At 38.0% G+C, this 19345-nt stretch overlaps 2 protein-coding genes across 34 annotated transcripts in view; one reads left to right on the forward strand and one right to left on the reverse strand.

Annotated features, from left to right (window-relative positions):
• ccdc83 (coiled-coil domain containing 83) overlaps positions 1 to 3819 on the forward strand; it is a 113089-nt gene extending 109270 nt beyond the window's left edge. The window contains exon 12 of the mRNA XM_059964540.1: positions 1834 to 3819. The gene's annotated coding sequence lies outside the window, so the exon portion shown is untranslated. The remainder of the gene's footprint in view (positions 1 to 1833) is intronic.
• Positions 3820 to 8424: 4605 nt separating this feature from the next.
• picalma (phosphatidylinositol binding clathrin assembly protein a) overlaps positions 8425 to 19345 on the reverse strand; it is a 136743-nt gene continuing 125822 nt past the window's right edge. For 5 of the 33 annotated variants that reach the window (XM_059964548.1, XM_059964545.1, XM_059964542.1 and 2 more), the window contains one exon: positions 18390 to 18886. In XM_059964548.1, the coding sequence (XP_059820531.1) occupies positions 18845 to 18886 (42 nt within the window). In that variant the 3' untranslated portion in view covers positions 18390 to 18844. Of the gene's footprint in view, positions 9876 to 18384; positions 18887 to 19345 lie in introns of those variants that run through there. The other 28 variants (XM_059964562.1, XM_059964560.1, XM_059964555.1 and 25 more) reach the window with 12 other exon arrangements.

Below are 19345 nucleotides of genomic sequence, written 5' to 3' on the forward strand. Positions count from 1 at the left end.
TGATGTACAGCTGGAAGAATACTAACCATACTTAAACCAAATGTCATTTCCATTAGTTAGATAATACATTTTTGAAATTCAAGATACATTTTTTCTTTAAATGTGACAACTTTAGTTAACATACACTCAGTAACCACTTTAATAGGGTACACCTGCTCATTAATGCAAATAACTAATCAGCCATTCACATGGCAGCAACACAATGTATAAAAGTATGCAGCATAGTCAAGTGGTTTGGTTGTTGTTCAGACCAAACACCAGAATGGGGAAGAAACGTGATTTAAGTGACTTTGACTGTGGAATGATGGTTGGTGCCAGAAATGGTGTTTTGGGTATCGCAAGAACTGCTGATCTCCTGGGATTTTCACACCCATCAGCCCCTAGAATTTACAGAGAATCAAGCAAAAACCAAAACAAAAAAATTCAGTGAGCAGCAGTTGTGTGTGCAAAAACACTTTATTAATGAGAGGTCAAAAGAGTAAGGCCAGACTGATTCAAGCTAACAGGAAGGTGACATTAACTCAAATAACCACCTGTTACAATGGTGGTGTACAGAAGAACATCTCTGAACATGCAACACATTGAACCTTGCAGTGGATGGATTGCAATAGCAGCAGACCACACTGAGTCCACTCCTGTACCTAATAAAGTGGCTGCTGAGAGTACAATGAACCAAATACAAAAATATCTCTATCTTTTTCACTCAGTTAGTGCCATAATTCATTAACTAAGTGGCATCATGCCCATAAACATTTGTTCCAAAGTACTGCTTGACAACCATAAGGTTTGGAGGGCAGAGGCTCTCATTTGAGCATGTTGTGAAATTATTCATGTGATCCTTCTAAAATCATTTGAGAAAGTTAAAGTAAATATTTTGTAATCATATACTACTACTCAATCACTAGGGAAGCATAAAATAGAGATTAAACACTTCCTCAAGAAAACTGACAAATAGTTTATTTCTCCTTTGTATTGTTAATATACACAGCTTTGGGACAGATTGTGAACCAACTCAGAATTCATAGTCTTAACCAGTAGATTAACAATACATGCATGCAAAAATTCTTTTAAATAGTAAAGTTCTGGTGTACATACCTGTAAAACCAAACAAGAATAGTCCTCTATCATCAGACCAAAATGTGTTAAATGATTTATTCATTAAACATTTTGAAAATATTCATTTTTCAATAACCTGAATTAATAGGTGGAACATGTGCATAAAAGTGAAGTGGCCACTAGCCATTCATGTACTGCATATTTCTAATCTGTTGCAATTAGCAATGAGACTGTGGATCCTCCCCAGATTATAAACACCGAATTTATGTACAGCCCGTATATATGAATGAGACTGCCAGTATGCATTTGCTGGCTGCTAAAATCGTGCAAGTATCTTCTTTGGATTTTTAATGGCGGTTGGCAGTCCAACTTAAAAGTGCATTACCACCACCAACTGGAGTGTGGTGTAGAGAATTGGGAAATAAAACCCCTACTAGTTCTATATCAAATGAAAATTAAGCCCTCTCAACTTTACTATAAGCACTTGATTGATAAAGGGTTTATTTTCCCATATATTACATTGTCTTCATCTTAAAGTACTAAAATTGCATTGACTATGTCACAATTATTTTTAAAATATTTGAATTTGAACTGTTAAATGTGTCCAATAATCTGACTGTGGCAGGCTGGCCTCCAGCTCAATCCTGTTTTACAGGATTACAAGTATGGAGAAGCTGCTGGCCTTGGTCAGATCAACATGTTCAAAGACTATTTGGAATTTGGTACAATCTTAAGGTTATCATATAATTGAGAGAAATATTTCTAATTTGCCTCAAGTATTTAGAGTATGGTGCATTTGAGCAGAGGACTTTGCATGTAAAAGGCCAAGCTATGCCGCTTCAAGCAACTGAGCAACTGGTCAAAGAAAGAAAAATGAACAAAGAGAACCACGTGAAGTGGAACTGGAATGACCTGTCACAAGCACAATGTTGAGATCCGTTATTTCATAGGTATTACATTTCTAGAATCATTACATTACATTTTTAGAATCATTAATTCATGTGAAGATGAAAGTGATGTTTCAAGTTGCCAGTAATTTAGTCTAGTGCAAAATCCAGCAAACCCATATTCTTAACGTGGCAAGTACCCTTTGTCATTTTCCTAACAGTCTTCCAAAACATTTTAACAAACTGATAATTTCTCTGCCCCCTCATATTAATCCAGTATGCTACATCAATTTCAGTCTCTGTGACTGTAAGGGCCATTTCAACCAGTAAAGCTGAAACAGGAGATGACCCTCCTACACCACACAACCCGTGCTCGTATCACAACAAACATTTTGAATTTGAAGATGAACCTGATCCATAAGCCACACGGCCATAATTAAGTGCAGACCAAATTAAACAAATAAACAGTCAGATTTTCGTGTAGCACCCCAAGAATACCTGCATAGATATCCAAGGATATTGAATGCTCTTTACATTTATCAATTATTTTACTGATATGGTGTTTCCATGTCAGCTTATTATCCAGCCATATGCTAAGAAATCTTACCACTTACATTTCAAGAGTTTGACCATACAATTTCAAATCAAGTGCAGGTCTATTAATCCTCTTTGTAAAAAAACATAATGTGTTTTAGCTACTGAAAGTTTAAAACTCCATCTATTTGCCCACTGTTTAACCTTATTAATCGCTAATTGCATCCTATATACAGATGAATTGAATTTTCTATCTCTGTTTATCTGTATGTTAATCATAATATTAAACAATAAAGGGCTACAAATACTGCCTTGTGGGTTCCCATTTTTTTACCACATAGAAGCCCAAACGCATCTCATCTACCTTTACCTGCATTGACCATCCAAATAAGAAACTCAGAAAAAACTAAATAGCCTTCCTCTCACTATCTTCCATAATTTAATCAAAAGACCCTCCCTCCATAACATATGTTTTTCCAAAAATACTGCTATTATAACTTCATTATTTACCTATGCTTTCCTAATATCATCTGCCAAACATAAAAGCGAATCCAATGTCATTCTACCCTTCTGAAATCTGCTGATAAAATACTATATCCAAAATACAGTTCAACTGCTCTATTACCATATGTTCCATAAGTTTACACAAACTGGGCGTTAATGATATCATTCTATAACTAACTAGAATGAACTGATGGAGAGTTTCCCAGGTTTTAGAATAGGCAATACTAATGACATTTTCCATGAAGAGGAAAGATGGCCTAAACTCCAAATACGATTCAAAATTTTAAATATCATCTTAAGACAGTTGTCAGCCAAATGTTTAAACATATGACATATATCATCCCTCCCTAGAGCCACCTGACTTGTACTATTAATAGCTTTCTTAAATTCACACAAAGAAAACTGTACATCATTAATACTATGATTGCTACAGCTGACTTCCAACATATCAGGATATTCACTTGGAGCCTTATCCCAACATTGTTTAGCCTTTTCACTTCAATTCTCTTGATTATGAATTGCAGCAAATGACTGAGCGAAGAACTCAACCCTCTCTATGTCAGTAACAATCGTATTACCTTCTTTAATCAATACTGGAATGTTAAGAGTCCAAAGAATCACACCCACCCCATTTTCTTAATCTTTCCCCAAACATCTCTAAGTTTAATATTCCTTCCAATACGATCACGATATGACCTCCAGTAAACCTTTTTTTTTATATATGCACAAAGTACACTGCAGATGCTGTGGTCCAATCAAGACATACAAAAAAGCTGGATGAACTCAGCAGGTCAGGCAGCATCCGTTGAAAGAAGCAGTCAACGTTTCGGGTCGAGACCCTTCATCAGGACTAAAGAAGGAGGGGGCAGGGGCCCTATAAAGGTGGGGGGGGGGGGGAGGGTGGAAAACCAATCAGAGGGAAGATCAAGGGGTGGGGGAGGAAAAGCAGGGAGGGGATAGGCGGGAGAGGTGAAGGAATCTAAAGGGAAAGCACTATGCATAGTAGAAGAAAGCAGAGTCATGAGACGTGATTGGCAGCTAGAAGAGGAGACAGAATGAAGGTGGGATGGGGGAAGGGAAAGGGAGGGAATTACCAGAAGTTGGAGAATTCGATGTTCATACCAAGGGGCTGGAGACTACCCAGAAGATATACGAGATGTTGTTCCTCCAACTGAAGTTTGGCTTCATCAACCGGGAGATCCTGTCTGTTGTGGTGGACTCACTTCAACTCTCCTTCACATTCCCATTCGGATATGTCCATACAAGACCTCCTCTACTGCCATGATGAGGCCAAACTCAGATTGGAGGAAAAACATCTCGTATACCGTCTGGGTTGTCTCCAGCCCCTTGGTTATGAACATTGAATTCTCCAACTTCCGATAATTCCCTCCCTCTCCCTTCCACCATCCCACCTTAACTCTGTCTCCTCTTCTAGCTGCCTATCATCTCTCATGACTGCCTTCTTCTACTACCCATAGTGCTTTCCCCTTCCTTCTTCACCTCTCCTGCCTATCACCTCCCTGCTTCCCCTCCCCTACCCCTTGATCTTTCTTCTGATTGGTTTTCCACCCTCCCCCCCACCTTCTTTATAGGGCCCCTGCCCCCACTCTTTAGTCCTGACGAAGGGTCTCGACCCGAAACGTTGACTGCTTCTTTCAACGGCTGCTGCCCGACCTGCTGAGTTCATCCAGCTTGTTTGTACCTTTTTTTTTTACAACCTTCACCATTTTCCTCACCACAGCCTGTATCATTATACTTAAAAAGTTCAGTGATATTTCTCAACTTTCCTGAATGCCTTATTTCTCTCTCTAAATGCCTCTGCAGATTCCTCAGTCCACCATGGTACAGCCTTTCTCCTATTAATGCCCTTTTTAATTGGAATCACTTCCACCAGTTTGACGAATAATGCAAGTATCATGCACTACTTCAGAACTCTGTTCACTGCCACCTTTTGATTTGCCAACTGTTTAATTTATGAACAATTCACAGGAAAGGGATCTTGCAATGACGAGGGAAGGACTTGTAATTAAAAACTGAAGGAGCTCCTGAGATTCATAGTAAATAGAAAAAAAAGACAATAAAATCAATAAAAATAATAATCAGATCTTTGGTTTGGCTGTTGTTGAGTAAGGGGTTGTTATTGTGGCACCATATAGCCAGATCCTGAATCACCCTCCTATATGCTGATTCATCACCACTTTCAGCCCACAACAGTGGTGTTCTCAGCAAATTTAAATAAGGCATTGAAGCAGTATTTAGCCTCACAGTCAGAAGTATAAAGTGTGTAGAGCAGAAGGTTAAGCACCTGTGCTGATCATGATTGTGGAGAAGTTGTTGCCAATCTGAACTGACTGGGGTTACAAATGAGGAAATCAAGGATCCAGTTGCACAAGGAGGTATTGATTCCAAGGTCGTGGACCTTATTGATTAATTTTGAGGGGTTGATAGTATTGAACGTGGAGCTGTTGTCATTGAAGAGCAGCCTGATGTATACATCTCCATTGTCCAGATGTCAGGTCAGGCTACATCTGAGGGCAGTAAGCATCAAATCAAAACCTTCTGTCTGAACAGTGAAGGAGAAAAGAAACTTGGTACATGGAGGATAGGGGAGCACAGCATCTCTGATGGAATAAAACCAGGGTGGCCATGGGGATAAACTGTAAACAAAGTTGTCTGGCCAATGAGTGAATGGAAACAGTTGGAGACTGAAAACCTAGATGAAAAGAAAACCCCAAATAAGTTCAAAGGGCTTGCAAAATGTAAAAGGAACATTACCAGCAGGTCAGGCTGGTCATGTATTCCACTCCTAGAAAGAAAAATAAAATTGAGCTAAAATTACAGATGGATAACTGATACAATGAAAAGTTAAGTTACTTTCAGTTGTAGAATTCAACATAGGCATCCAGAAGCTGCAATGCACCTAAACGGGAAATAAAGTTCCCTTCCTCATTCTTGCCTTAGGACTCACTTTAGCATTACAGGAGACTACAGACTGATAGGTCAGAGGAGTTGGATGGAGAACAAAAATGAGCTGAAAGCAAGTGCTTGCACAGCATTCAACTAGACTGTTTGGTTTCACCATTGTACAGGAGGCCACTGTGAACAAGGAATGTAATGCAATAGATTGGAAGTACATGAGAACTGCTGCTTCACCTGCAAAGACTGCTTGGTCCATTGATGATAGGAAGGGAAGAAGCAAAAGGACAAGTGATGCATAGACTGCAAATGCAAGGGAAGAAGGGGGCTGGTTGGTGGGAATGGAAGAAAGGACAGGACAAGGGAGTGAAGGTATCAATCCCTGCAAAGTACTGAAAGGGTAAGCCTCTGGTAGTGGAATCTCTTTGAAGGTGGCGGAAAATGCCGAGAATGGTCTATTAAATACAAAGGCTATTGGTGGGGAAGGCAAAAACTATGGGAATCTCATCCTTGTTCTGTCTGGAGAAGAGTTTGTGAGCAGAGGCATGGGAAGTGGATGAGATTCAGTCAAAAGCTTTGTTAACAATGGAAATTCATGACTCAAAGAGAAAGAAGGGATTTCAGGGGCACCTGCATAGAAAATCTCACCACTGGAGCAAGCATGATTGAGGTGGAAGAACTATGAGAATGGAATAGAGTACTTACAGAAGATAGGGTGGAATGAAGGAAAATCAAGGTAGCTGTGGGAGATGATTGGCTTGTAATGGACATCGGTAGCTATCCCAAGGTGGAGACAGAGAGATCCAGAAAAGGAAAGCAAAAAAAAACACACCCATATATACATACACACCCTTTGAGCCACACTGCCAGCAACCCAATATAACCCTAGTCTGATCATGGGACAAGTTCCAATAACCAATTAACCATCTAACTGGTATATTTTTGGACTGTGGGAAGAAACTGGAGCACACGGAAAAAACCTACACATTCTACAGGGAGACCGTACAAAGTCTTTACAGAAGGAGCTAGACACTGAACCCCCCCCCCACCCCCCACACCCAAGCTGTAAATAGCATCACGCTAACTGCTACGCCACTGTTCTGTAAGATTACATCTGGTCTGTGCCTTGACATAATTATTTCCCCCTTTGCTCTATTTTCTTGACTGTTATCTAACAAATATACTAAAAGCTGTAGTTATAGGATTTCTATTGACCAAGCATTCATAGCTTTTGGAAAGAGAGAATTTCACATTATAACTAACTTTGTGTTGAAAAATTGCTTCTTGATTTCACATATCAGTGGTTCAGTTCACATTTTCAATTCTTCATCTTGAGCTTCACACAAAAAAACAATCTTTATTTCCCCCCTTCAATAATTGGTCTGAAGAAGAGAAAAATCTCAATTTTTTTGGAAGCGTAACTTCAGTTTATCCCAAGTTCTGTATCTAGTTGAATAATCCGTACGGAGGTATCTCTACTGAATGTAAGGGCCTAAATCAGAACGTTGCCCTCCAGGTAGTATCTGATCAGGGCTCAGAACAGCTGGATCACGACTCCCTCCTATAACCTGAGGAGACAGTGATCAATCTATTTGCTTTTAAAATCCTTGTACCTTGATTGCGTATGGTGGTCAGTCTGCTTAAAGTCCTTTACATGTTAATTGCCATTGAGCATTCATGATAAACTATCGTTTTAATAAAATAAAACTGAAGGACAAACATTCACTTGACATGATACCTAACAACACAGAAGATAGCTATTATTGAATGTCAGTCATTTAAAACCCAGAACTTTGCAGAACAAGCTCCTTGGAACAATATTGTAGGCTCCACCAATAGTTAATATGTCAAAATCATGATGGGGAAGATGTTTGTCAATGATTGTGCAGTGGTCAGCTCAATATGCAACTCCAGTAGTGAGGAGATTTGTGCCGTGTGCAGCAAAATCTGGACAACCTTCAAACTTGCCCTAATGTAATACAAGTACGGGGCCATCACCAAAGAATCAAATCTGCCATAGAACATTGTTAAATATCTACTGCATGTCCCTATAGAGAATATTAATAGACACTAATATTTTCACATTTTTTTCAAAATATTTGTATCAACCAGATACGACTTGCCTTGTCAAAAATTCACAACCCAAGAGCAGCCCCTGAGCAAAAATACTGAGATCACTAGACTAAAGAACACATGTTTGTACAGAAGATTGCCAATGTTAAGAGAATTATTTTTAACGCGAAAGGTCCACCATAAATTACTTTCCTCTGCACACCCTGCAGTCAGTAGCACCCAAATCTTGTCTCGTTTTTTGATTTTAAAAAAAGGTGATTAAAAAGGGATTCCTTACAAATAGATACAAAAATGAAAATTATTGCTATCTGTAACTACTGATGATAAATACCATGTGGTTTCTATTATTTCCTTGAAATAGACAAAGCTTGAGATCATTACAAATGAGCACAAATATAAAATTCTGACACAGAGCCTAATATTGTAAAAGATTGAGATGCCATGACAGCTTACCTATAACAGCTTAATTCTTTTATTAAATAATGCAGAGTTGTTACATCCATGCACAGGATCTTTTGTAATCAAGATGATGTAACTTGGACCTAGCTGGTAACAAAATTTCAGTGAAAGCTGCTCTTTATTTGAAAATCCACCAATTTTCTCCTACATACAATTTTTCTTTTAAACAAAATATATTCTGCAAAGACAATGCAGCAAAATTTTGCTAAGTTCATGTACTGAATTGCCTTAAGCTCAAACTACCCTTCACACCACTAATGTGGACAGAATTTATGTTATATACAATGAAGCACCGATCAACAGTGCTTTACTGTGTTACTTTTCAAAAAAAAAATCTACACAGAAACTATTCTCTCATATCCAACTATGTGTAAACAAATCTTCTCAGAACCAGTGAAGACACCATGTGTGGACATTTAAACAAATTTTTCTAGTGTTCTGAGATCTCCAAATGATTTGGAGTCCATTGGAGGTAGAGGATATTTGTGAACTGAAGGCAATTCCTTACATTCTAGGAAAGGCAGCATCAAACTTGGATGTAAAATAATGATAAACTGAGCATGGAGTAATAAAAATGGCCTTCCCATTTATGCTAATGCCAAAATACAAATGTCGTGCTTTGCATGTCGATAACTGTTCCCTCGCAAACTCCTAGGCACAGAATTAACTACATTGATTAATACATTATTCATTCTAAATTCCATATAAACTGAAGATTTTGGTTCTGGCTACAAATAATTGTACTAGGAATAAGTAAACTGATTTGTAGAATAATTAGTGCTTCATCTTTCAATTAACTGTATTTTTCATTCAAACTCATGTTTTCATCCAATTGATGAATCATGCACATCTATATTAATCCTCACGGGAAGCATCTGATGCAATTTTGTTACTTAATCTGACAGTCATAAATAAATATAGTACACAAGGAATGTCTACTGCAAAACTTGAATAAAGTGTAAAATTATGAATTAATAATTTTAGCATGTTTGTGAAAAAAATTAACAGTTTACATAATTTACTGCTGCTTTTCAAAGAATACCTCACCAATTCCTGATAATTTACATTCCAGCAGTTGTTTCATATAGTTGTAGATCCTACGTGTTCTTCAAGCCACCATTTCTAAATTAAGAGGTTTGACTCAACAATGGAACAAAATGTTGTACTGTGGAGCATAATTGGTTGCACCAATTAAAATCCTGATTAAATCAGTCATCACTCCAACAAAAGCCTTTCCCTCTGCTGTTGAAGTTTGTCCATCAACATTTGCTTTCAAGAAAACGTCCCATCTTGATCATTCTGCCTTGTTTTAACTTCCTTACTGAGGTCATCTTTATGGAAGATAGTTTCACAACAGCGAATATTTTGCATGAAGAATAAAAAATTTGCTGCTTAGCACTCATCTTCTCAGAATCTATCCATTTGATACCACTACATAAATTGCATCTGAAAACAAAACAAAATGAAAAACAGCACGTTATTTTCAGCTAAAAATTACTGGGTAAACTTACTCATGCCATTCAGAAATTGTTTTATTCTTTACTTAAAAAGTACAGTGCAGTTCACCCTAAAAGTATATCTCACAAAATAATTTTCTTCCATTACAGCTTAGTTGAACTTCAAATGATTTTGATTCAATTATCAACACTGATGAGTTTTTTGACCTTCTGAAACTCAGAAGAATGAAAGCAACTATAATATACTCCACATAAGATTACAAGCAAGATCAAACAGATTTTGTTTTAAAATACAATGTCTGACCAGAATACATGGTCATACTGATTATCCAAAACTGCAGTAATAAACTGAGTAATAATGATACTATTACTATAGAAGTATTTGACATTATGTGTACTTGAAAATCCTTTGCATCATTTTGTGAAGTACATTTCAAACTATCAGGTGACAGGAAATTAACTATAGTGGAAAATTAAACACAGACGCATGTTTAAAGTGGGTAACAGGACCCACTTCTGTTGAAGTGGTTGCCGAGGTAAGAACTCCATGATAAAAACATTACATGCTAATTTCTACATGCACTATTCACAAAAGTAAATCAACATTATACATGGCGACAAAGCACAACTGCACCAAACTACACCACAATATTCATGCAATAACATAACTAGCAAAATAATTAAATATTTCAGAAAACTTTAACAGCAATGCTAACGTAGCAGCTTCGTTGATAGTTTTAGAAACAATTCTGTTCACTGCTGAATGTAGTATACAGAAGCATACATATCACGCCATGAATACCTTGTCTGTTTTATAAGAAGTCCTTGAGAGAGAGCTCTGCAAATGGATCCTTTCCAGGAGCTCTAGGAGGACTTTGACTAGAAGGACTTGAGGCTGTAGATAACTAGTTCAGAAAGTGAAGAATGTGGAAGCAGAAAATGTGAAGAAAAGAACAAGGAAATCAGTGACAGCAATGCCAAAACCCATTGACATTTTAGGAATGACAGCAAGATTTTTCAAGGAATCAATTTTTGTGCCAGCATACTTAGTTTAAAAAAAGATTACGGTTAAAATTAAGGTTTCAGCAGTTAACTTCTCAACAAAATCATCACCATAAGGTGATGACATAGAAGTGGCAAGCGTTTATTAATCAAAATACTATTGCAATACACAATTCAAAATGTTATTTCCTGATAAAACTTGAATGACAGATTCTTACAACTTAGCATCTGAATGCATGAAATATATATTTGAAGTGTTTTCTCATATTTAATGTACATTATTTACTTTTAAAAAAGATTAAGAATATCTATAAAAGATACTAAAATCGGGAAAATCATCCGATAATACCATGGCTTTCCTTACATGGAGGGATAAAAGGGGAAAGTGAAATTTAAACAGGTAAACTGCAGAGACATCTGTTGCCCATCTTTCTGAATGATAAATGCTACAGTTGGTCAAAAAGGAACAAAATCAAAAGTAGGAAAGTAATGTGAAACATTCCCAGTCAATGTACAGTAAGTGATCATCTTTTCACAGGTAATAAAATCTACTTTGTTTAATGAAGGGAACAGAAAACTGGAACTTGCACAGCATCTTCAATAGGTCCTCAAATAAAACCTGTAGTTTCAAAGAAGTGTATGGAAACAAAATCAGCAAAAGACTAATAGGTATTAGTAAAGGGGAGGGAGACAGTCTCAGCAATCAATGGACTGCAAAGCTGTTAAAATAGGCTACATCTCAGAGGAGAAAGTGAGCAGTTATTGTGATTGAGAAAACAGAATGTAAAAGAACAGATAGTAGAGAGGTGAAATCAGTAGCAAATGAATGGAATCTATGTTGGAAGCCAGAATTAAAGCTCTGGTCTACTGATTGTTTAGTTGCAGGTGGGAAGTGCTGCAGATGAAAGTGGCTGTTCTAAAATAGCTCATTCTCCCATTCTACTATCTCCCTCTATTTTCAACATGGGACAAGGGAAGATAAATAATCATATATTAACTAGGAATGGAAATAAGAAAAATTGTTGAAAACAAAGTACTGTAGATACTGGAAATCTGAAAGTTAAAAATCAGGATGGAGGCTCACTGTACACAAACATTGACTTTTTTCATTCGTAGATGCTACCTGTCCTGCTGAGTATCCTCAGCATTGTTTATTTTTATTATAGGATATGCTACTCATTTAAAGACCATGTAGTGGTTAAAATGGTTATACTGAAATGAAACCTTCAGCTGATTCCTTCTCAGAATTGGAGAAAATATTTTAAAGTATTTAATTTGTTCTTGGCATATTTAGTAGACTAGACAATATATTGAACAATACAAACACTTCATGGCATATGAAGAGAAATAATTCGATGAACTATTTGATAATTTATTAATTCATATAGTCCTTTCAGGTGAGGCAACACTTCACTTGTGAGTCTGCTGTGGTAATCTATTGCATCTGGTGCTCCTGGTGCGGCCTCCTCTACATCAGCAAGACCCGACGCAAACTGGAGGACCGCTTCGTCGAGCACCTATGCTCCGTCCGCCACAACAGACAAGATCTCCTGGTTGTCACTCACTTCAACTCTCCTTCATATGATATGTCCATACATGGCCTCCTCTACTGCCATGATGAGGCCAAACTTCAGTTGGAGGAACAACATTTCATATAGCGTCTGGGTAGTCTCCAGCCCCTTGGTATGAACATTGAATTCTCCAACTTCCGGAATTCTCCCTTCCCTTCCTCCATCCCACCTTCACTCTGTCTCCTCTTCTAAATGCCTATCATCTCTCATGACTCTGCCTTCTTCTACTACCCATAGTGCTTTTCCCCTTAGATTCCTTCTTCACCTCTCCTGCCTATCCCCTCCCTGCTTCCCATCCCCCCACCCTTTGATCTTTCCTCTGACTGTTTTTCCACCCTTCGCCCACCTTCTTTATAGGGCCCCTGCCCCCTCCTTTAGTCCTGATGAAGGGTCTCGACCTGAAACATTGACTGCTTCTTTCAACAGATGCTGCCCGACCTGCTGAGTTCATCCAGCTTTTTTGTACAGCTTGGTGCAATCCTATTTCTTGGGAGGTTTGGGGAAAAAAGCTTTTACCTGTAACTACTGGTGTTACATCTTCCATACACGAGGACTCTCAATGGGTCATTATCAATCCCTTGAATAAATATTTTGACATGCGTTTTTATATCTTTAACCTACCAATTCACATTTTGGCTATGCACCATCACCCAGGAGATTCTACACTCTATACTGTATTTCATGAACAAATGACAATAAACTCAAAAAGTGTATATTGTCACTAAACCATGTTGCATTACTTCAGATCTCTAGCAAAATTGTTGGAAGAATCTGCAGCTCAGCAACAACTATGCAATTGATAAAAGACCATCTAATACAATGAAAATTGTTTATGGTAATAACAATTCAAATCTCATCATCCTGGTTAAAATATGATTCAATTTTTAAACAAAATTTCATCAATTGCTATTAAAATCACAGAATGTGGACTTATTTCTGTAAACCTCAATAACTGCTTTATTTGAAATAACAATTCATGGTCTAGCTAAGGTTTTGAATAAATTTATCCTCACACTACTATGCTTTAACACTTTCAACAAAGCTGAAGTGTCTCCATACAGTTATAACATTCCTGCATGGATCTGTGTGGGATTTTACCTCAATGTAGGCCAAAGCATATCACAACTTCCAATCATATTATGGTATTGGTACATAGCCTTGTAATTCAAATTCATGAAAGCATGGTGCTAATCCGTAGGAGAGAAACAAGTAGCCCACTCAGGTAATAACAAATAATTTCAACACTGAAATATACACACTGCCTGCCTACCCAAAGTGGCAAGTGTTTGTATTTGAACAAATTACATGGAACAATTTAGGAATTTGAGTGAGGGGGCTGAAAGTCTTATTCAGAAAGTGCCTACAGCAAGCACAGCAAACTATTAACTTGCATCCAGTGATCACAGGGTAGGCTGTTGTTAATGGTGTGGCATTATAATTGCTTCATTATCCATCTATCAATAGTGCAGTTAGTCGTAATTTGATACGTTACCAGAGTGTCAGTATCAATTCCAGTTAGAATGACCCACATTGCACCTCTTCAAAAATAGGAAAATGTCAATTTATAGAAGGCCTTCTTCTATGTTAGGTATTGCAACTCTAATTCGGGGATACATGCAACAGGCAGTGGAAGCAGAAGCCCCAGCAGCCACTGTCACAAGCTGAGCACAAATTCTTCAGTGATCTATCACAACTGAGCATTGCCTGTGACTCCATCTTCAAATGCCTTATCCTAACATTACTGGATATTGTTCTGCTTAATTCATTATACCCCATCATTTGCCTACCAGCATTTTATCATTCAGGTCCTATTACTAATAATTATCTTCAAATTCCATATACATTACACTTGTGTACATTGCTTCAACTTTGGGAGTGTGAATTTCAGGAAAACATTACTTGAAAAATCCCCAGTTTTATAAACTGCTTTTTATTCCACAAGACAAAAAGTAGGCCACTTTGCAATCAGAAAACAGTAAGAAATAACCTGTAGTTCAAATAACCCCAATGCAAAGTGTGGAAGACAAAGTTTGAAACCTATATCCTTAACTATTGCACATGACATAAAGGTCTATTCTGTAGAGATGCAGCAGGAAAGTACAGTACACACCAAAGATAGCCTTTTCTCTATTTAAATATCAAAGAATTCAAACTTAGAAAAGCCAGATTGAAATATTATCAACAATGAAAACTCAGTCACTTGATTCCTCATGCTCAGCCATCGGCTCAGCTACTGATATTCATTGTCATTGAAAGGTATGGAACTGAGATGTATCATGAGGGTTACAGATACTCAGCATCCAGGGCAAAAGATAGGATAATCCATTCAGAAAGGCATCTATAAAATTGTTTACCACAGAAATCTCATGCTGGTTAGAGGACTATGCAGAATGAAATGCTTAATGCATCCATCAGAAAGCCCATGCTCAATGTGTAGAACCATTGAGGAATCCAGCACCTAAGTGGCTCTGCACAAATCCCAGTGCTTGGCTCATCTTTCCAGGAGAGAAGTTGTCATCAACACGATGGTTGATGTTGCATAGTTTCAATCAGTAACTATCAACAGAGGGATGCCAGACAAGGCTAGCTTGATCTTAGTGAAAATGCCCTTTACAGTGTGCAATTGCCTGACATGTAAACCTCTGAGTTAAGCACGAAAATTAATCTCCAAGTACCTTACAAAGATAAAGCCTCCTTTCAAACATCTGTCTTGCACTCTATCCTCTTTACAATTTGTTCCACTCTGCATGCCCTGTGATCGTACTATAGGTCAAATTTTACTGCAAGGGAATACTAACTCATAAATGCAAGTAGAAGCAACTGATTTGTGCAGAACTGAAAGGTCAGCCAGATTTGTTAGCACTTACTCTGAGAAATATGCAATTTAAGACTTCTATAGAATACTGTAGAATAAATTCAACCCAAGTAATGATAAGAGACAGCAGAATGCAAATGCTGTAATCTGAAAAAAAGCTGCAGCAGGACCTCAGCAGAGCAAGCAGCAGCTGTAGAAGCAAAGGGAAGTTGAGGTCTGGGGTCAAGGCTCTTCTAAAACATCAACAGCTCCTTTCCCTCCACAGTTGCTGCTTGATCAATGAATTCCTTGAATAGGCTGATAATTGATCCTCGCTCCAGATTACAGCATCTGCAATCTTTCCTCTCCACGAAACAAATTCCATTCTTGTCAATGGAAGACTGCAAAATTTAACATTGGCCAAAAAACAGAAACTCTGCAAAACACAATTCATGATCATTACCAGATCACATCTTTTACCAAAAACAAAGCAGAGACTTTGTATTATTAGAATTTAAATGCAACTGTCAGACTCCACTAATCTGTCAGTTAATAAAGGCCATGCACACTCAGTACCCTCTTTAGATAGATAGATAGATAGATACTTTATTTTTCTCCACATAAAATTACAATGTCACAGTCATATTACAAGTGCACAGGTATAAATATTAGAAGAGAAGTGGAAAGAATAAAAAAAGTTACCACAAACAATCTTAACAGGAGGGTATCATCACTTCCCCAGCCTCATTATAGAGTCTAATGACTGAGGGTAATGAGCAGCACCATTTGCTTAGTTTATTACTAAATGTGCTCCTCTGTTCAACTAAGGTGGCGTGCAGAGGGTGAGAAACATTGCCTGGAATTGTCACAATTTTCCATAGGGTTCTTTGTTCTACCATAACCTCCAGCGTGTCCAGTTTGACTCCGATAAACACAGCCAGCCTTACTAATCAGCCTGTTGGCAGCCTGTGGTGATGCCATTGCTCCAGTATACCACTGCATAGAAGACTGTACTGGCGACAACACACTGGTAGAACGTGTGAAGGAGAAACCTACATACTCCAAAGGACTTCAACCTCCTCAGGAAGCAGAGGCAACTCTGTACACAGCCTTTCTGTTGGTGCTTCAGTCATCTGTGTACATGTAGGTCCTCACCATCAATGCAACAGGGATACAGGTGGAACTCAGTGTGATCTTCCGCTGCTATAGCCATCTACGTCAAAGTTCGACATGTTGTGTATTCAAAGATGCACCCAAAGAACTGCTGCTCACCGGATTTGTTTTTCACACCATTCTTTGTACATCTAGAGATTATTGTGCTAAAAAATCTCTGGGAATCAGCAATTTCAGAAATGCTCAAACCACAATATCTGTCACAATCATTCTACAGCAAAAGTCACACAGATCACATTTCTTTCTCATTCTGATGTCTGGTCTGAACAACAATTGAAACTTTTGACCACGTCTGCCTGCTCTAATGGACGGTATTGCTGCCAATAATTGGGTGATTTGATATTTTTATTAATAATCAGGTGTACAGTGGATCTACTAAAGTGGCCAAGTGCGCAATTACTGGTGTATAATAAAGTTGACAGCAGTTGGGGGCAATAGAAATGCCTGGCTGGTGGGCAGGGGGGGTGGTGACAACTCCAAGATTTCTACTGCCAAATGTACTCACAGCAGTACACTAATAGGCCCTTCAGACTGCCTGAGCTGACACGATGCCAATAAAACTAGTCCCTTATGCCTGCACCATATCCATCTATTTGTGCATATTTGTGTTTCTATTTAAAAGTTTCTAAATGTCACCATTAGACCTGCTTCCACCATTACCCCTGGCAATCTATCCCAGGCATTTATCATCCTCTGTGTAAATAAACGTGTCTTGCACATCACCCTTAAACTTTTCCCTCTTGCCTTTTGTATGTCCTATGCCCTCTAGGATTTGACATTCATACCCTGGGAAAAGATTCTGCCTTTTTACCCCATCTATCTGTTACAGTTTGTAACTCCAAAACATAAAATTAATTTGAGAAAAAGACAGGAGCCCAAGGCTAACTTGTTTACTTTAAGCACTATACACATACTATGCTAAATACTATACAATACTTTATGAAATTTGTTTGTACATACAACCTGTAATTAATTAGACAAAGAATACTTAATCAAATATATTTGCAATATTACATTAAATACACATTTTATAAACTTCTATGAAGTCTCCCCTCAATCTCTGACAATATCACAATACTCATTTGACGATTCTTGAAATAGGGCTTCACTTTTGCTACACTCACAACTGCACTGTGCCACTCATCCTTGAAAAAGACTGTACAAGTCTTTGATGTATTTAGGGTGCTAAACAAAGGGAAATAAAGGAAAAGAGGTTACAAATAAAATTAAATATGCTTAACATTTCTCCAAGAAGTTGTTTGAAAAGGTAAGTGACGGTTATGCAGCACATTAATACCCTGGTTCATTGCTTAAAAAAAAAGTTACAGATTTCCCGTCAGGTATTTCACAGGAAAAGTAGGAGGCAGAACTTAGCACCACCATTGCTGTTTAACACATTTGACAAGCATCTGGAAAGATCCATTACATAGTAAAGCATTACTCAAAGGGGTCAAAGAAAATCAGAAACAGAATAAACATTTTTAATTCTGTAGCTGAAGAACAACAACCAGGAAAATGTCTAAAAATGTTTATTTTTAAAAAAGAGGAACACAAGCAGAAAACTATCAGCCCTGCCCAAAAATACCCATTTTACCCATCTTCACATCAACAATCAGTAATATAATGAGTCATGATTTGAAGTGACAAAATTTTATTCTAAATCTGGGAAATATGACAGCCACGTCATGTTAATCATGAAAAATCTATACATGTGACCCCCACATTAAAGTTATTCAGGTAACAGAAATTCACTTCTACAGAATTTATAAATAATTACCCCAACAATGAGACATGGTATAAAATTTATTCTTATGGAACTCATGAAAGAAAAAAAATAATTTCCCACTTCAGATTTCTTGATGGATGCACAGATTATGCAGCTTTACATTACAGAAAGTAATATTTGGAGTTTTCTAGGAATCCAACGCTGACCCCCCCCCCCCCCCCCCATAATGTGCGAGTTTCCCATAGGTGATATTAGAAGTTCCTTGTTCATCCATAGTGTGCACGGGTGCACTGCTGCATTTTTTCCAGTAACGGAACCAGTAAACAAAATCCTGAACATGTTACATTATGTTCACTGAGTTGTACATACAAGTTCCAAGATATAGGCAGTCCCTGGGTTACGAACGAGTTCCGTTTCTGAGTCCGTCTTTAAGTCGGATTTGTATGTAATTCGGAACAGGTACATTCGGTATTATTTAGCGTCAGTTAGTCAAATGTTTGTCAGTATATATTTCATGTTTCTATGCATATAAAACACAAGTAATAACTGTAGCTTTCATAGGGGCAGGGCCTTTCACATACTTCATTATTCTCACTTTATCCTTTACCCGTATCCTTTAAAATTGTTCCGATTGTTGACAGACTGTAGCCTAACGCTTTTCCAATGACTGATGGCGTTTCACCTCTTTCCAATCACTTTATTATTTCCACTTCATTTTCAATCGCAATCGTTTTCTGTCAACGGAAAAGAAAACTGCAGATTCAGCAGCAGCCGCGGGTCCTCTGCTGCCCCGGGTTCCCGGGTGTGTTGTGGGAATAACTGAGACATGGCTTCAAGCGGACAGGGTCTGGGGAATGAATATTCAAGGATATACATCTTATCGAAAGGACAGACTGACTGGCAGAGGGGGTGGGGTGGCTCTGTTGGTGAGGAATGATATTCAGTCCCTTGCGAGGGGGGACATAGAATCTGGGAATGTAGAGTCAGTATGGATAGAACTGAGAAATTCTAAGGGTAGAAAGATCCTAATGGGAGTTATCTACAGGCCCCCAAACAGCAGTCTGGATGTAGAGTGTAAGTTGAATGAAGAGTTAAAATTGGCATGTCGCAAAGGTAGTGATACAGTTGTCATGGAGGATTTCAACATGCAGGTAGACTGGGAGAATCAGAATGGTACTGGACCCCAAGAAAGG

This window comes from Hypanus sabinus, chromosome 3 (genome assembly GCF_030144855.1).
Source record: "Hypanus sabinus isolate sHypSab1 chromosome 3, sHypSab1.hap1, whole genome shotgun sequence".
NCBI classification, from domain to species: Eukaryota; Metazoa; Chordata; class Chondrichthyes; order Myliobatiformes; family Dasyatidae; genus Hypanus; species Hypanus sabinus.